Source organism: Vombatus ursinus, unplaced genomic scaffold, assembly GCF_900497805.2.
Source record: "Vombatus ursinus unplaced genomic scaffold, bare-nosed wombat genome assembly UNPS02010461.1, whole genome shotgun sequence".
Lineage (NCBI taxonomy): Eukaryota > Metazoa > Chordata > Mammalia > Diprotodontia > Vombatidae > Vombatus > Vombatus ursinus.
In genome coordinates this window covers 8331229-8349417 of record NW_020950239.1, presented here as the reverse complement: position 1 = coordinate 8349417, position 18189 = coordinate 8331229, and the positions used below count along the sequence as shown (strand labels likewise).

At 36.6% G+C, this 18189-nt stretch overlaps 1 protein-coding gene across 1 annotated transcript in view; it reads left to right on the top strand.

Moving 5' to 3' along the window:
* Window positions 1–18189, top strand: part of CDKL2 (cyclin dependent kinase like 2) — a 42232-nt gene that overhangs the window by 12304 nt on the left and 11739 nt on the right. The window contains 5 exon segments of the mRNA XM_027854501.1: window positions 1446–1585; window positions 4249–4337; window positions 14688–14817; window positions 17089–17378; window positions 17972–18050. Coding sequence (XP_027710302.1) covers window positions 1446–1585; window positions 4249–4337; window positions 14688–14817; window positions 17089–17378; window positions 17972–18050 — 728 coding nt within the window.

Sequence of the window (18189 nt, the reverse complement as noted above, 5' to 3'; positions counted from 1 at the left end):
GTCAACAACTGATATTTTTTTCAGGTTGATTTTGATGCCAGTTACATCCCTTTTAGATTACATCCCTGCTCCCTCTTTGTGTGAGGAAGAATAATTGTACAAAATGATGGGTTCTTCTGCAGTCTGGGACAATCCCAAAGATTGACCATCAGATTCTTCATACATATATTGAATCTAGAGTTTGGAAAATAGAAATAAAAGAGTAATTTTGTTGGATGATCTAGTTTTCTTTGGAAATCAATAGTGGACATCGCATGTCTAAGATAGAAATCTAGTAGTGTAAGAATTTCTTAATGTTTCACATTTTCCATAGAGAGATGTTGAGATATAGCCTTGGTTACTGAGATACAAAGTCAATAGGAAAAAATTTTTTTTGAGTTGTGATATCATTGGCATTGTGATGTCATGGGCATTCTTGATGAGGAAAGTCCTCTACCAATGTGGTTTGGCGGTAATTCTACAATTTAGAGTACAAGAGAGATGCCTTGGGCACAGAGAGCTTGTGACCTATCCAGGATGACCTCACAGAGGCAGAGCTTGAACCTGGGTCTTCCTGATTCTGAGGCTACCTTCTCTCTTCAGAGGCCATGGTGCCTCTGAAATCCTTTTTTTTAAAAAATTTTTAAAGTTTTTTAGGCAATTGGGGTTAAGTGACTTGCCCAGGGTCACACAGCTAGTAAGTGTCAAGTGTCTTAGTCTGAGGTCAGATTTGAACTCAGGTCCTCCTGACTTCAGGGCCAGTGCTCCATCCACTGTGCCACCTAGCTGCCCTAAAACTCTTAATAAAGAATAATTATGACCTACTTTTGGGCAGCTAGGTGGTGCCATAGTGCATAGAGCACTGACCCTGGAGTCAGGAAGACTCACCTTCATGAGTTCAAATCTGACATCAGACACTTCCTAGCTATGTGACTCTGGGCAAGTCACTTGACCCTGTTTGCCTCAGTTGCTTCATTGTAAAATGATCTGGAGAAGGAAATGGCAAACCACTCCAGTATCTTTGCCAAGAAAACCTCAAATGGGGTCATGAAGAGTCAGACTCAATTGAAAAACAAGTAAAACCTGACTTACTTTTAGCACCCTGGTTACCTGACACCTAACATATGTATTACATTTGCTGATTTTTACATGATTTTAGAGCCCAAGCCTCACAAATCTACATTTTTTGGTCATCTGTATTCTCTCTCTATGCAGATGTAGTAGACAAAGTGTTGGGCTTGGAGTCAGAAAGACCTGGGTTCAGATCTGGCCTCAGGACACTACTTGTGTGCCTCATTTTCCTATTTGTAAAATAAAAATAATAGTAATAGTAGCACTTATCTCTCAGGGTTTTTGTGAGGTTTAAGCTAGGAAACTTTGTAAAGTGCTTTATAAACCTTAAGCTACTATATAAATATTAGCTGTTATTACTATGTGTGGTTACTGAGTGCTGTTTTTGCTTTCAGGTAATTTAATTCCAAGACATCAGGAGCTGTTCTATGAGAACCCAGTCTTTGCCAGTATGAACTTGCCTGAAGTTGAAGAAGGCAGCTCTCTTGGAAGCCGCTGCCCAAAGCTCCCTCCAGTTGTGATCGATATGGCAAAGGTAAGGGGCCAGCCTGCTTTTTTTGGTTCTGCTAGGAGGCTGGAATGGATTTTGAAAGGCCTTTTTTCCTTCCCTGGGTCTTGGTTTTTGAAACAATCCTGCGAAATAAATAGAAAAATTATCATTAGCTCCAATCTCCATAAGGGGAAGCGTTCTTAGAAGCTGGGCCCTACCCAGGCTTTGGTTGCTTAGGAAACCTCCAGGTAGCACATAACTGAGTTGTTGTTGTTGCTAATATTGATGGTTTCCAAACCTGGTCCTTCCTCTGCCCTTCCAGGTACACAGAAGCCCACCGGAAGCTCAGATTCACTTAGAAGGGTGTTGGAAATACAAGAGAAAATACCGTTTTATCCTTATGATGCTTCTGCTCCTGGAATATTATGTATGGTTCTGATCCCTACACCTTGAGAAAGAAAGGGCATGGAAGTCTAACATTTTAAAAGTTTGAGAGAAATAATTGCTGGGTAATTTAATCATTTTATTAATAAGGCTAGCATGTTTATTAATAAAAAAGGTCAGTGGCACTCTCAAATGCCAGACACCCCTCATGGTGGTGGGCTCACAGGTTATATGCTCTTAGAAGAGTAGGTGTTAACTGAGGGTGGCAGTCAACTCTGCTTGGTTAACAATTAATGAGAGGATGAATATTACTATGAGAGGTGGGCTATATTACAATGAGGGTCTTGAAGCAGTGATTTGGATCACCCAGGTCGTGATCAAGGAGACTTATCAATTTCCATATCACCTTTCTGACAAAAGGGAGAATCCACATTTTCCCAGACCCATCTGAGTAAATGCAATAAGCAGGAATCCACAGTCTTTGCCCAAGATTTCTCACACTGGTTGTTGTCTGGATGCGGAAGTAGAAAAACCTTGGTCCTGATAGAATAATTAACTATTAATACAAGAGAGAAATAATCATTTCTTCCAGAAGCTTGAGAAGTGATGGACCGGAGAAGGGCATTGAGAGGGTCTCTTCACCATAGAAAGGACAAGGGTACTTGGCTGAAAACCATAAAACTGTGGTTGTCATGGGTGAGGTGACTCTGCACTTGTTTACCAAATCTGGAAATATCAGGAGGAGGGGATGCCTTTGGAATTTGACCAAAATGGGATGAATCAGAAGTGGTTGTCTTTTGCTATTATTCATTTATGGAACTCAGTCTCAGCAGTGAAATGGGGACAAAACTTGTATACAAGAGAAAAACTCTCAAGATCAAGCTCACTTCCAGGAAGACAATTTTGCACTTTCCATGTTAAGCCTTGGTTAGGAACAGAATCTGGGGCCCATTGGGCTGTGAGTTTGATTTATTTGGTAATTCCTGGGTTCCTGTGTGGGAAAATCTGTGTGAAAAGACCCTAGATGTAACCTGATATTAATAGCATACATCATATAGATATAATGTGAAGGTGAAATCTCTATAACCCATGATTGAATCTGTTTCTGGAAAGTGCTTTAAAAAAATGGCACATGTAAATCCATGTGGTCTGTGTTATTTTATGTTAGGAAAAGATATGGATTCTGATGACAGATATAATATTTATTCCTACTTATTTTTCTCTTTAAAAAGTTCTGGATTATGTGAGTTTGGTTGTGGTTGAGAGAAAAATGCTAGGGATAATGTCCAATAGAATGCTATTCAGCCAGACTGCTTGTGTGTCTTTGAGAGACAGCTTTGTGCAGTTTATAAAGTGCAGGTAGATATTATAATCCTCATTTTACAGAAGAGGATACTGAGACTCAGTGTTGAAATGCTTTACTCAAATCAGTAAGTATTTATTTAGTAAGCACTTGGTTACTCTGTTCAAAGCCTTGTATCCTGTTAATAAGTAGCAAAGGGGAGCCTCAGGCAGCAGCATCTGACTTGATTTCAAGGCTAGAACTCTTTCCAGTTCAGTATACAGTGTTTTGTTTTGGGGTGTGTGTGTGTGTGTGTGTGTGTGTGTGTGTGTGTGTGTACACGCTATAATTGTGTTGCATTGTCTAGATTAAATGATAGTAATATAATAGGTGCTTAAAAGAGATCACACTTTTGTGTGATAAACCCCTGCCCTAAAAATACATGTAAGTGGGAAACTCTGAGATATTATTAACCAATTATTAATATTACATATTAACCAATTATTAATCATTATTAATTAAGCTTATTTGTAGAGCATGGGTCTTTATTTTTCAGACTTCTTTTTACTATAATAACACATGTTGAAATTTGAGGGAGTAAAGCCTGGTACCTAGCAGGCACTTAATGGGTTGACTTGAGTAGGGAAAAGAGAAGGTTGGGATATGCCTCAATCTATTGCTCTTCCTTCAATCCTATCTCTGTCATCTTCCACTGGAGAAATTGTCTTTTGACATAACTGGTACAGGTTTTTAGCCTCCTGATAATTGTTTCATTTTTACAGTTACCCTTTGTTATTTAAAATTAAATATTTTAGGGCATTAGGAGCCCCTCACGCCATGCATTCCCTTTAGTGATAAACACAAATATGGCAGAAGGATGTCCCATACTCGTCACCTCCAGTTACTGTGACGAGGGAGCAGGTCCATGACCTGACACTCGACTCAGGAGAGGATGCCTCTTTGACCAAGGGATGTAGGACACCCCTCTTACTGTAGACATTTTTTTCTTTGTTTTGAATAAAGACTTTTCTTGGTGTTTCAGAAATGTTTACAGATTGATCCTGACCAAAGGCCCTTCTGTGATGAGCTCCTGCACCATGACTTCTTTAACCAAGATGAATTTGCTGAGAGGTGTGACACTGTGCTTTTTTTTAACATTAAAACGTGTTGTGGCACAAACAAGACCATGATTATGGTTTTCGGGCAAATTGTTTGAGGTTATTTCTTACGGTTGTATAGCTGGAGGATTTCCTCCCTTTTCAGAGCAGTGGATCCCAAAGTGCTAGTGAATATAATGACCTGTTTGCACAATCAAGGGGAACTGCGTCAGGGATGGGGAGCAAGGGGGTTTACTCTGAGGTGAGGAGAAGGATATAGTGGACACTCCCCCAGGTCCACAGTCTGGGGATTCTGCACTTAAGCAGCACAGATGAGATCAAGAAGTCTTTGGGAGCCACACAGAGGAGGGAGTGGGGGAGATGTTCACGTCCAAAAGAGAGGGGCACAGTTCTGAATGGCAACATTTGTAAGAACTCATGGAAGAGACAGTCAAGGCCTTGAGTATTTGAGAGCACTGGTCCTGCTGACTTTGCAAATGTGCACACAAGAGATTTCTCTTTTCTTCAGCATAAAACAGACAAGGCAGGCCTTCCTTGTTTCTAACATAGGAATACATTTTTTGTGCATGAATTTAGCCTGTAGTAAGCATTTAGCAATACAATAAATGGGAAAATAGGTAAGGCAGGTTTAAGTACAGATGAAGAATTCTTTTTCTACTATAAAAACGTGTAATAATGGGAAAAGAAGATGGACGGGTTATGTGGTGAGAGTGAGGGGTGACTGGCGGGTAGTCAGAATGCTCCACTGGTCTCCCTGTGGCATGGGAAGAAAGCAAAAGGTTTCCAGCATGTTGGGTGGGCCTCTGTGGCCGCCATTCAAGAGAACATGGACAAGAGTCTTACAGGATAGGCAATCAGGGATGGGTTGCAATTTGTAGTATAGGAGGGAATTCCTAAATTGATGAGATCACAGATCCATTTGATTGCACTTTCTTAGACACATGCATGTTTTCTCCCCAGATAGGATGTAAACTCTTGAGGGTAGGGACTATTTCATTCATGTTATTTGTATCCCTGGCATATTGCACAGTACTTGGCACATAGTACGTGCTTAGCAGTGTGTGCTACGTCATTGAATGGACAGTGTTTTTTTTTTTTTAACAAAAAGACACTGGAAGCAAGGTATTTTAAAGAAGGAGAGACTTCCTAGTATCACTGAAAGTCTTAGTTCATAGACATTGTCTCTTCTGCCCACCTGTAAGTCTGGCCCTGAATATCAATTGTTTTGTATGTGAGTAAAATCTCTTTTGGTCAGTGGCACAGACACAAATTATTGAATCCATAGACAGATATGAGCACCAGCAACCTGTTTTTCTTTCTCTCCCCTTAAAATACTTTCACTGTGTACCTGCTTTCTTCCTTTTATTTCTTTCCTACCATTGACAGGCTACTTGGGAGGCATGTGATTAATTCCCATACTGAAGCAGAATTTCTTTGGAAGTTACTGGATACTAAAGAAAAGTTAAATGTTCCAACCTAGACATTTATTAAGTATGTTGGAAAGAACCCTGGTTCAGAGTCAGGTAATATGAATTCTGCCTTTGGACATGTCACTTCCTTCCCATAGCACGGTGATATGTCTTATCTGTAGAAAGAAATTGTCGTATTAGATGACTTCTGTATAAATCTATGTATTTAGACCTAGTGTCTCTCCTGAATGCCAGTCCTGCCTCTCCAATTGCTGTCAGATATTTCTGCCTGGGATGTCCTACCGTTGCCTCAAATTCAACATGTCAAAACTTAATTTGGGGGCAGCTAGATGGAGCAGTGAATAGAGCCTCTGGCCTTGGAATCAGGAGAACCTAAGTTCAAATCCAGCCTCAGACACTTAACACTTGCTGACTGTGTGACCCTGGGCAAGTCACTTAACCCCAATTGCCTCACCAAAAAACAAACAAAAAAAACCCCAACCCCCCCCAAAAAACCCCAAAACTTAATTCATCATCTTCTCTCCTCAAGTACTTCACTCCTCCAAACTTCTCTATTTCTTTTGGACACTGCTACCCTCTTAAGCTGTTACATGGTTTGGAAACCTGAAAGTTTTATTTGTCTTACTTCATCAATACTTGCTTAGAGAATCACTTCCCAGTTGATTTCTCTGCTTCTAGCCTCCTCCGTCTCCAACATATGAACAGAATAGAAAAAAGAAAGGAGCATATGCATTTTTTTTAAATTAGGAAGTAAAATCCAAAATAAGCACAAGAGAAAATCTTATTAATTAAAGGACAGGCATTGAAGGAAGGTAATATGATTTTAGGACCTGGAAGAGCCCAGATCTCTGCAAAGCATACCAGTAAAGTTAGAAATGCATCAGATTAAAAAAAAAATAATAAAGAGAATTAGCTCCAAAGTCCTCCACCTTGTCCAGGACTACACAAAAATACTGCCAGAATTCCGCAGACATCCTGAATGTCGGCAAGCCAGAGCATAAGAAGGGTGCAACAGAAAGCAGACTGAAGTCAGTGGAAGAAAGACCTTGTGCAGAGAACAGTGAAACAAGGTCTGGAACACTGTGACAAATAAAAGGGGGAAGAAAGAACCCTAGGAAGTGATTGGTCTCAGAGTGGCCTCCCAGTGCTATGGTAGCAAGAGAAAAATACGTTGGAGCCCTGACCATAGGAAAAAGAAATGCCCTATGCAGCAGCCCCATCCTAACTTAGCATTCGGGCAGCCTGGGCCTGAACTACAGCAGGAGTTAAGGCCAAATAATCCCTGTGGAAGGTGGGGCCTATCCTTAGCCACCCAAATCAGGATAATACAAGGCCTACCCATACCATCCAGGAGTTCAGGAGCAGAGTTTGGTCCAAGCTCAAAGCTCCAACCCAGATATTAAGGCTAGTGATATGAACAAACAAAAGAAAACAGCAATTACTGTGAAGAAATACCATGAATTGAGAGATGCCCAAGAGTAAACTCCAAAGAAGAGGGTAAACTCCACAACAAGTCTAAGTAGAGCCTCAAGGGAAAAAAATCCTAGCCACAAGGATTATAAGGGTACATCAAAGGCATGATATAAAATACAAAATAGAATAGCTAGGGATAAAAGAATGGCAAGAAGAATAAAATACCTCAGGAAATATGTGGTAAACCTTATTGCCTAAATAAACTGAATACCCTAAATATTACGGTGGAGAAAGAGATCACTCAAAGGGATGAGAAATAATAAAACAAATTCAGAAAAACAAAATAAAATATAAGGAATATGATATTACAAACAACTGACCTGGAAAGCAGGTTAGTCAAGTAGAGATAATTCAAAAATCTGTTTGAAATCTAAGCCTGCCTGAAAATCATGACCAAAAAAAGCTTATATATGATACTTCAAGAAATCATAAATGAAAACTTACCAAATCTTTTAGAACCAGAAGGCAAAGTAAAAATAGAAAGAATCCAAATGAAAACCTTCAGGAATGTTATACAAAATCCAGAGATTCTAGGTTAAAGAAAAAATACTCTAAGAAGCCTGAATGAAAGTATTCAAGTTCTAAGGAGGCACAATCAGAATCACACAAGACTTGGCAGCTATCACTATGAAGAAGAGGAGTAAACTTGTAATACCATTTTTTTTTAAAGGCTTACAACTAAGAATAATATATTGGCTAAAACTGAGTGCACGAGGGTAGAAATGGACCTTTAATGAAACAGAGTATTTCTAAGCATGCCCAATAAAAAGGTCAGAAGTGGAATTTTTGAAGTGGGACTGCAGGAGCCAAGTTAAACATAGAAAGGTACACACATTTGATCAATTAGAAGGGACTTTGTGGGGCTGAATCATTTCCATTCTAATGGGGATAATAAACAAATATCTTCTCATAATCCTAATATCTTCAAGGGACACAGACAAAAGTAAACCAGACATATAGAGGGCTTAAGGTGTTTTGTTCTGTTTTGATGGTCCTAGAAGAAGACATAAATGAGGGAATAGGGCATTATGCTGGAGAGGAAAAAAGGACAAAGGAGAAGGAAATAAATATTACCTAATAGAAATGCGTAAGATGAAGAATATTCAATCACGGAGGAAGGGGTGGGGGAAATAGACATCTCACTTTCATTGGAACTAGTCAAAGGAAGTTTGAGCACACTTATAACACCATTCCCTCCAGACACATAAAGTTCATGGTATAGAAACATGTTGAACTCAAAAGGGAAATAGAAGATGACAGGAAGATGGGAGAGGGAGAAAGGGGGGTTTAAGAGGGAAGGCATGATAGATAAAGGAGTGGTCATAAGAAAACAAAACTCCCATCATCAGAAGGATGAACATGAAGGGAGATTAAAAGGAAAGGAACAAAGGGTAAAAACCTAGGATCAAGGGTAAAAGAATAGGCGCAATGGGGTAGAAACATTATGTCACTGACCAAGCAATGACATAGGCAAATTCTATCTCTTTTACCACCTTCTTCTTAAATGTAAAGGGAAGAGGTAGGAAAAAACAAAGAAAAACATATAGGATGACAGTGTAGAGGAATATACATTAGCAGTTGTAATAATGAATGTGAATGGAATGAACTCATCCATAAAATGGAAGAGGACAGCAGCATGGAATAGAAAGCAGAATCCAACAGTATGATGTTAATAGGGAACACACTTGAAACATAAAGATTCTCATTAAGTTACAGTGAGGATTTGGAGTAAAAAAAAAAAGCTTCAGCTAAATTTAAAAAAAAAGCAGAGATGGCAATCATGATGTTCAAATAATGTTATACTAAAAATAGATAAAATAAACAGATAAACAGGGAAACTACATTATACTTAAGGAAACAATAGATAATGAAGTAATATCAACTATCTGCTTTGAGCAGCATAACATCTAAATATTTAAAGGAAAAGCTGGAATTATAGGGAGAAATAGTAAAACTGTGATAGTGGGACACTTTAAAGTACCCCCTTTCATACTTAGGTAGATCTAAAAAAAAGTTAAATAAGAAAGAGGTTAAGGGCCTGAACAGAACTTTAGAAAAAAACTAGAGATAATAGACATCTGGTGATAACAGAGAAGAGTTTATATATACACACACATATACATACATATGCTGTGCATGGCACTTTTAGAAAAATGAATAATGTATTGGGGTCATAAAAACCTCACAAACAGATCCAGAAAAGGAGGAATTCTAAACATATCCTTTACTGATCATAATGTAATAAAAATTTTATTCAATAAAGGTCCTTTAAAGAAGAATTAAAAATCAATTGGAGACTAACAATCCCAAAGAATTAATGGATCAAAGAATAACTCATTGAAACAAAGGAAAATTTCATCAAAGAAAATGACAACAATTAGACAACATACCAGAAATTATAGGATGTTGCTGAAGTAGTCTTTAGGGAAAAATTTATACATCTAGACACTTTCATCAGCAAAAGAGAGGAAAAAGAAATAAATTAATTGAATACACAACTAAACAAACTAGAATAATCACAAATCAGCCCCCCCAACTAAACAACAAAATAGAAAATTTTAAAAAACAAAGAACAGAATAATGAAATTGAGAGCAAAAAAATACTCCATTGCATCAACAAATAAAACTAAGAGTTGAAAAAAAACCCAATAGAATAGTCTAATTAAAAAAAAGAGATGGAAACCAAATTATTCATATAAAAATGGAAAAGTCAAAATCATAACAAATGAAGAGGAAATAAAGAAAATTATAAAAAGTGATTTTACCAATTTATTATAGCTAACAAAAATAAAAACTTAGAGGAAAAGGTTGAACATTTATAAAAAATAAAACATGTAGATTAGCAAAAGAAGAAATAGATTATTTAAATAACCCAATGTCAAGGGAAAAATCATATAAGCCATAAATGAATTCACAAAGGTTGAAAAAAACTTTAGGACTTGATGGATTTGCAAGTGAATTATATCAAATATTAACAAAACAATTCATTTCAATATTACATAAATTGTTTGCAATCTCTTTCTTCCAGTTTGTTTCTGTACTTAAACGAGGATGAAATAAAGCAAATCAAGAAAACTATAGGCTTATAACCATATGAGTATTGATGCAAAACTTTAAATAAAATATTAGCAAATAGGTTACAATAGCATATAAGATTATATACTATAACCATAATGAATTTATATCAGGAATGTAGAACTAGTATAACATGAGAAAGATTATAAACATAATAAAACACATTGATAACATAAATAATAAAAACTATATCATTATGTCAATAGATGCTAAAAAAAGCTTTTGAAAAAAATCAATGCAGTTTCTGTTAAAAACAATAGTATGCATTAGACTAAATGGAATTTTCTTCAATATAGTAAATGATACTGATCTAAAACCAAGAGTAAACATTATATTTGTGGTGCAAAATTAGAGATCTTTCTAATAAGATCAGGGTAAAACAAGGATGCCCATTATCAGCACTACTACTTAGCACAGTGCTAGAAATAAATGCTAGCTATAGCAGCAAATCAAGAAAGAGAAATGGAGGGCATAGTTTAAGGGGAAATAAAATTATTAACTTTTTGGCAGATGATATGATTTATTTAGAGATTTCTAAAAAATTCAACTAAAATTGCTTGAAGCCACTAATAAATTTATCAAAGTTGCAGAATATGAGATAAATTCATGTAAGTCATCACCAACTTGTATATTACCAATGAAAACCAGCAGGAAGAGATGGAAAGAGAAATTCTATTCAAAATAGCTGCAGAATGTATAAATATTTGTGAGTCTGCCTATCAAAACATACCTAGGGACTATCTGAATTCAACTACAGAACACTCTTTTGCAGAAATATAGACATAAATATTGAAGAAATATTAATTGCTCATGTATGGGCCTTCTCAATATAATAAAAATAATCATGCTACCTAAGTAACTTATTTATTCATTGTTGCACCATCACACTATCAGAAATTATTTTATACAGCTAGGAAAAATAATAATGAAATTCATGTAGAGGAACAAAAAGTTAAGAATCTCAAGAGAAGTAACAAAAAAAATGGAAGTGTTCTTAGCAATACAAGATTTCAGATTATACTAGAAAGCAGAAATAATTGAAATGATTTGGTTCAAAAATGGCAGAGATTTTGCATAAAGTTCTCATATCCAAGATATATAAGGATCTGATTTAAATTTATACAACTAAAAACTATTTTCCTATAGATAAATGGTCAGCAAATATGAACAGGTAGTTTTCAAGAGAATAAATCTAAACTATCAACAACCGTATGAAAAAATGCTCCAAATAACTAATAATTAGAGAAAGAAAAATTAAAGTAACTCTGAGGTTCTGCCTCAACCATGAGATTAGCAAAGATGATAAAAGGAAAATGACATGTAAAAGTAAAATGTTGGAAGGGCTACAGGAAAAGAGGCACACTTACACAATACTGGTAGAGCTGTGAACTGGTCAAGCCATTCTAGAAATCAGTTTAGAACTATACCCTTAAAGTCACTAAATTATGCATGATCCAGCACTGCCCTATTAAGCATATGCCCCAAGCAGAACAAAGAAAGCGAAAAAGGACTCATATGTGCTGAAATATATATTAGCTCTTTTATAGTAGCAAACAAACAAACAAACAAACCTCTAAACCTGGAAACTAAGAGGAAAATTAGGAAAATGCCAAGTAAATTGTAGTATGTGGAGTAATGGAACAAGAAATGATGATATGGATAGTCTCTGAGCAAATTGGGAAGATCGCTATGAACTGATGCAGAGTGAAGTGAGAGAACCATTTATTTAGGCATGATAGCGCTATTTAAAAACTTGAAAGACTGGGGCAGCTAGGTGGCGCAGTGGCTAGAGCACCGGCCCTGGATTCAGGAGGACTTGAGTTCAAATCCGGCCTCAGATACATAACACTTATTAGCTGTGTGACCCTGGGCAAGTCACTTAACCCCATTGACTTGAAAAAAAAGTGGAAAGACTTTAGAACTCTTTGCAATGCAATGACAAACCAGAGTTTCAAAATGCTGAATGAAAATATGCTACACACCTTGTGCCAAAGACATGGATTGAAAAGGCACAACTGGACATGCATTTTTGGACATGGACAATGTGGGAATTTGTTTTCCTCAACTATGTCTGTTTGTCATGGAGCTTATCTTTTTCTTCTCATTTTGTTTAATTGATTGGCAGTGTGAAGTGAGGAGAGAAAATAAGTGTGAATTGGAAAAAAAATTCAAAATACTGAAAGTTTCCACAAAATAAGAATATTGAGGAAGAATACATTAACTGGAAAATAGGAATTCTATGAAATTGGGAAATAAAATGATAAGCTGGTTCTTTGAATAAACTAACAAGGACTTCTGGTTAAGTTGGTGATGTGAAAACCCTAGGAACCTAGCTCCTCTTCATATACTCCCAAGAAATCTCTTAAAACATTGCTAGCTTGAATAATGATAAAGAAATTGGAGGAGATTTGGAATTCAAAGGACAGTGAGTTCCTCCACCCTGTGCAAAACTACATCCCCCACCCCCCTTTTCCCCCGCATAGCCTGAAGCATATGGATGCTAGAAGAAGAAATTCACTAAGGAAGTCAACATGAACTCATGGAAACTTGGCAGTGGCCTAGCTGCACTGTGACTAGGGATGTTCCAGGGACACCTAGAACCCATGGTTTTCTGACTGGTATGCTCCAGGAGGGCAGAATCTGCCCTTGTTCTGACCGGGGGCTCTTCAAGTGGACTAGAGTCCATAACACTCACATCCAAGCTACCCTACAGGTGGGCCTGAATCTTCCCTGTGTTCTGAGTACAGATAGATGGAAGAAAATAGCAGGAAACCTAAAAGTCTGGGACAGAATCAAATAGGGTCTCACCATCTTATCCATTTGTACAGGAAAGACTGGAGAACGGTCCTGGAACAAAGTCCAAGTGATGAATAGAAGCTGAAGACATAAGTAAACAGATGAAAACATTGAATGCGGTGACCATACTGAAATAATGTGGGTGAAAAGATGTACATTCCAGAAGAAGAGAGTAACTCCAAAGTGAGTATAAGCAAAACCTCAGGAGAACAAAATGGCTTGGGCACAGGGAATTCAAAAATGACTGGAAGAAATTAAATAAGGGATAAAGAAATGAAATTTTAAAGAGAAATAAGAGCTCTTGAGGAAAGAGTTGGAAGGAGAATAAATAGTTTCAGATGGAAGGTAGAATACCTTACCACAGTAGTAGACTCCTTGAAAATAAGATGAAACAAACAAAACTTAGTGACTCTGGGAAGCAACAAGAAATATTAAAATGAAGTAAAAAAATTGAAAAAAAATGAAAAAAAGGTATCCGACTTGAAAAACAGGATGAGGATAGATAGTTTAGGAATCATTGGCCTCTCTGAAAACCATGTCCAAATAAAATACTTGGGTGCCACATTTTGAGAGTTCATAAAACTGCATAGCTCTATCAGAACCAGCGGGTACAGTGAAAATAGAAAGAATCCACAAGAACCTTCTGAAAGGAACCCTAAACTGAAAGTACCCAAGAATGTTGTAACCAAAATTCAGAACTTCTAGATCAAAGATAAAAGATCACACAATACTATGCTTCAACTGGTTAAAGAAAAGAAAATCTTGCAATGAAAGTCCTTATACCACTGATGCCACCATTTGTAAGGTGCTGCAGTGTATTTACACCTACCATGTGTTTCTATACTGCCCTTTGGGTAGTCACCATTTTTATTCTTCAGAGACTGTTATATTCCACCCCAGGAATGAGTTGATTTTTGATAAAAGTTTGTTGAATTAAAAGTATCTGTATCTGTATATATTTATGCATATATTTGTATAATATATATATATACATGTGTGTATTATATATTTATATGTGTGTACATATATATATATTTCTCTTTGAGGGTAGGTACATGTAGTAGATGCTCAGTGAATGTCAACTGATTGAAAACATGATTCATTGCACCAGCACTATATTTTTCTGTGCCGAATGATGTTATATTATTATTTTAACATATGTGAATATAGAAATAGATGACAAAACTTATTTATTATATGTGACTGGAAAAAGCCTATCAGAGTTTGATTTGTTCTATATCCTGTTCTGCCATTATTCTGGAAAAAATCCCCAAAATATTCAGTTAGGTTCTATCTAATTCAAGAAAGAGATTACTGCATTCATCATAGTTTATGTAATTAATTCACATTATTTTTGAATGCTATTATTAATGTCATGTATTGTGTATCGGCAGCATGTTTAATCAGTCACTGAATTATATGTGATGCTTGTCTAATCGCTTCTCAATATAATGGTGTTCACCAAGGCCATAATTAGTTATCATTTTAACTTGATTAAATTAAATTTCTTGAAAGTCTAATCATTCCTGTATTTATTTACATCTCTATTATGGGGTTATCTTTATTTGCAAGTATGTTTTATCTTGTAGGTTTTCTCAGGAGCTAAAATTAAAGATACAGAAAGATGCCAAAGAACTTTCTTCAATAAAAATATCTGAAGTCAGTAAAAAGGAAAATGATGATTCTTCAGGTGAAGAAAGAAAAACACTTGTTATACAGGTAAATGTGTGTCATGTTTTCAATTTGCTTTCAATATGCTGAATTCTACATTTCTTTAATTAAAAGCTCAAGAGAAATTTGCAGTTTTCAAATAGTAAGTTATCTTAGCTTGGTTTTGACTTTTTATACTTTCTCTTAGATGTATTCTGTGTGTATGTATGTCATCTCTTGTCATCTTCCCCACTCTCTCACTTCCTTTTAGGAAACTTGAGTCCTTAATTTGTTCTGAAATTTATCTTGTGGGTAAATTGAGGTCTGTTTTATGGTACCCCCCTCAAGCCTAATTTTCTTATGAGAGAACAGGGAAGAATAGAAAAATTTCCTCAATTATCTTTTTCCTGATTCTAAACATTGTGTAGTATCCATCTTGTCTTTTATTACAATTGTTTACTAAATAAAACTGCCCCTGGTGTTGGGTCTCCCTTCAAAGATGTGTGCTATGACATTGTCATCTTTGATAATGGTGGCAGATTTATTTTCCTTAATAACTTTGTTAATGTGATGTAAAAGAATAGAATTGCATTATAGTGAGTATGATTTTATCAGATATAGAATTAGTGAAACTTTGCTTTGTAAAAAACCTTATCCTTTATCCATATTTGAGGATACTGTTGTTTGATGTCCCTTTTCAAGGGTGACATGTATGTTGTATTTAGATTTTTTTGACAGGAGTATTTTAAAAATGTAGATTCTTCATAGTGTCTATATACTAATAACCAATCAAAGACTAATAAAATCTTTGTTATATGAGAAAAAAAATTACTGGTAGCTTTGGAAGGTGTAGTTTCAGTTACAGATAAATTTAGTTGGAGACTAACATAACTCTAAAAAACTGGTGGGTCAGACGACAAATTATGGAAATATAGAATATTTTATCACTGAAAATGACACTAATGAGACAATGTGTAAAAAAGTATAGGATGCACCTGAAGTAGTTCTTCTCTCAATGGTTTCATCAACAAAAGAGAGAAAGAACAAATCAAGGAATTAGGCATTTGGTGAAAAAACTAATTGAACAACAACTGATAAAATATCTCTAACTAAGTAATGGAGTGGAAATTATGAAAAATAAAGAAAGAAGCTTAGAAGTGAGAAGAAGGGAAATAGAGGCATCTTTTTTTTCCCAAGGAGTTTAGCTGAGACAGGGAGAAGAGATATAGGACTACGTTTGGCAGGCATTGTAGGATCTAGTGAGTGTTTTTTAAGGACACTGACAACTTTGGGTATATTTGTTGGCAGCAGGGAAAGAGCCAGTAGATAAAAGACTAGAGGGTTGTGCAGTCTTCTGGAGAAGATGAAGGGAATGGTATCAAGGGTACACATAGGAGAGTTGACCTTAGTGAACAGAAGAGCCTCAGTATTGTCAGAAAGTTGGGAATCTTAAGGAGAGAAGAAAAGTTTCGGAACAGGTGCTGTGGTGAATGAGATAGAGTAGGGGGCTGCTAGGTGGCTCAGTGGATAGAGCGCTAAGCCTAGAGTCAGGAAGAGTTAGATTCGGCCTTAGACGCTTGCTAGCTGTGTGACCCTGGGAAAGTCATGTACCTCTGTTTGCCTTCATCTACTGGGGAATGAAAAGGCAAACCATTCCAGTATCTTTGCCAAGAAAACCACATATGGGGGTCATCGAACAGTGGGACACGACTGAACAACAGCAACAGGCTTGCTTTGCTGTATGTAGTGAGGGCCCATTTGAGATTAGCCAAAATAAATTTTAGTGGACCCAGTCACCGCTGTTCTGAAGAGGCAAGATGGTAGGAATAATCCAGGGTTGCGGTTTGGCAAGGGATGATAGTTGATAGAATAAGAGAGCAGGAGATTCAAGAGAAGAAGGTAAGGTAGATTTGATCTGGTTCACCAAGAAGAGAGAGTGTAGCCAGAGTTGAGCTGTTGGCCTAGGATATTACCAAGGGGCTGGAGGGCACAGTGAGTTTGAAGAATAAGTTTATGAGGAATAGGGAAAGATAAAAGATTGTGATCAGGAATTTCACAAAAAAGAGAGGGAATTCAGAGTTCTTGAACCTGAAAATGGAACGCTTTGTGGATGATAGCTAGCATGAATTACATGCTCATTCTTTTGATATTTTTGCAAATGAATCTCAACGCTAGAATTTCTTCATTAATTTTAATTCCCTTCTACTGGAAGACTATTAAAAAAGAAACAAAAAAAAGCATAAAAATTATTCTATGGCTGATATTCTTATAATAAGAGAGGTTATTTTTTTTTATCCTTCTCTGATCAATAGTCCCGTTAACATTTTCTTTTGTGAACAGAATGTCAATGCTAATCCTAAAACTAGGGATTCTAAAGTGGTCAAAATGAAGCCACCAAAAGCCGATAGTGAAAAGATTGAAAAACCCAGCCAAACCTCTCTTCTTGGCTGTTTCCCAGATAGTGGAATGAGTCAGATCAGAACAGTTTATCTAGCCACCTTTGGAGTTCCCAACAGCATCAGTATGGATTGCACAAAGAATCCCAGCATGGTGATTCCTACACAGTATTTCCAGCTTTGCTTGCAGTGTAAATTCAGGGTGAGGCGTATTCTAGCAGCTTACACTTACAGGTAGGAGTGGGATAAGCACAGTCAAACATTCTACTTAAAAACATATTTTCAAATACTTTGTCAGTCTCTGTATGTTCCGCCATATTGAATATTTTGGCAGCAGGCTTTTGAAACATCACCAGAACGAGGCTTGAGTTGTGCCATGAGGGTCCTCATGTTACATAATTATTTAAGACATCAGGAGCACAAATAAACAAAGCTCATCCGAGACCTGAGCAAAGAGTCATACAGTCTCAAAGTCTAAACATAGCTAACAGTCTCAAAGAGGGTGGGAGGAGAGCTTAGTTCTTTCACCTAGATTGGAGGGCAATTGTCGTAAGAAAAGAGGATGATGGCTTTGATTATTTGCATGTCTTTAGTGAGATGTTGGCATGTTGTGATAAATAAAGCAGCATATATGAATTATATAGGCCTGGAAAATGACTGTAGTAAAAGGTATACGTCAGATCTCTGTGTGTGATAAGTAGTCTGAGAACCAAACAGTAAATAATATTTAGATGCTGTTACATTTGATCATTTTTATATTTTGAACTTTAGAAAATGCTGTAATTGATCATTCTGACTCAATTTTGCTTTGATTTTCCCCATTAAAGGGTAGATGACAAGTCTAAGAAGAACTATATTCCATTTGTTAAGCTGGGTAGCCATTATAATGCTAACCTGATCACACTGGTGAGTGACCTTCCCTTAATGGAAAAAATGAAAGCTCTGCCAGTTCTGGCCTTGTTTTGGTATTAAACACAATGGTGAAGAGGCTCAGAGTTAGTTGTATCCGGAAACTGTGTCCCAAAAGAAAGAGCTCCTCATATCA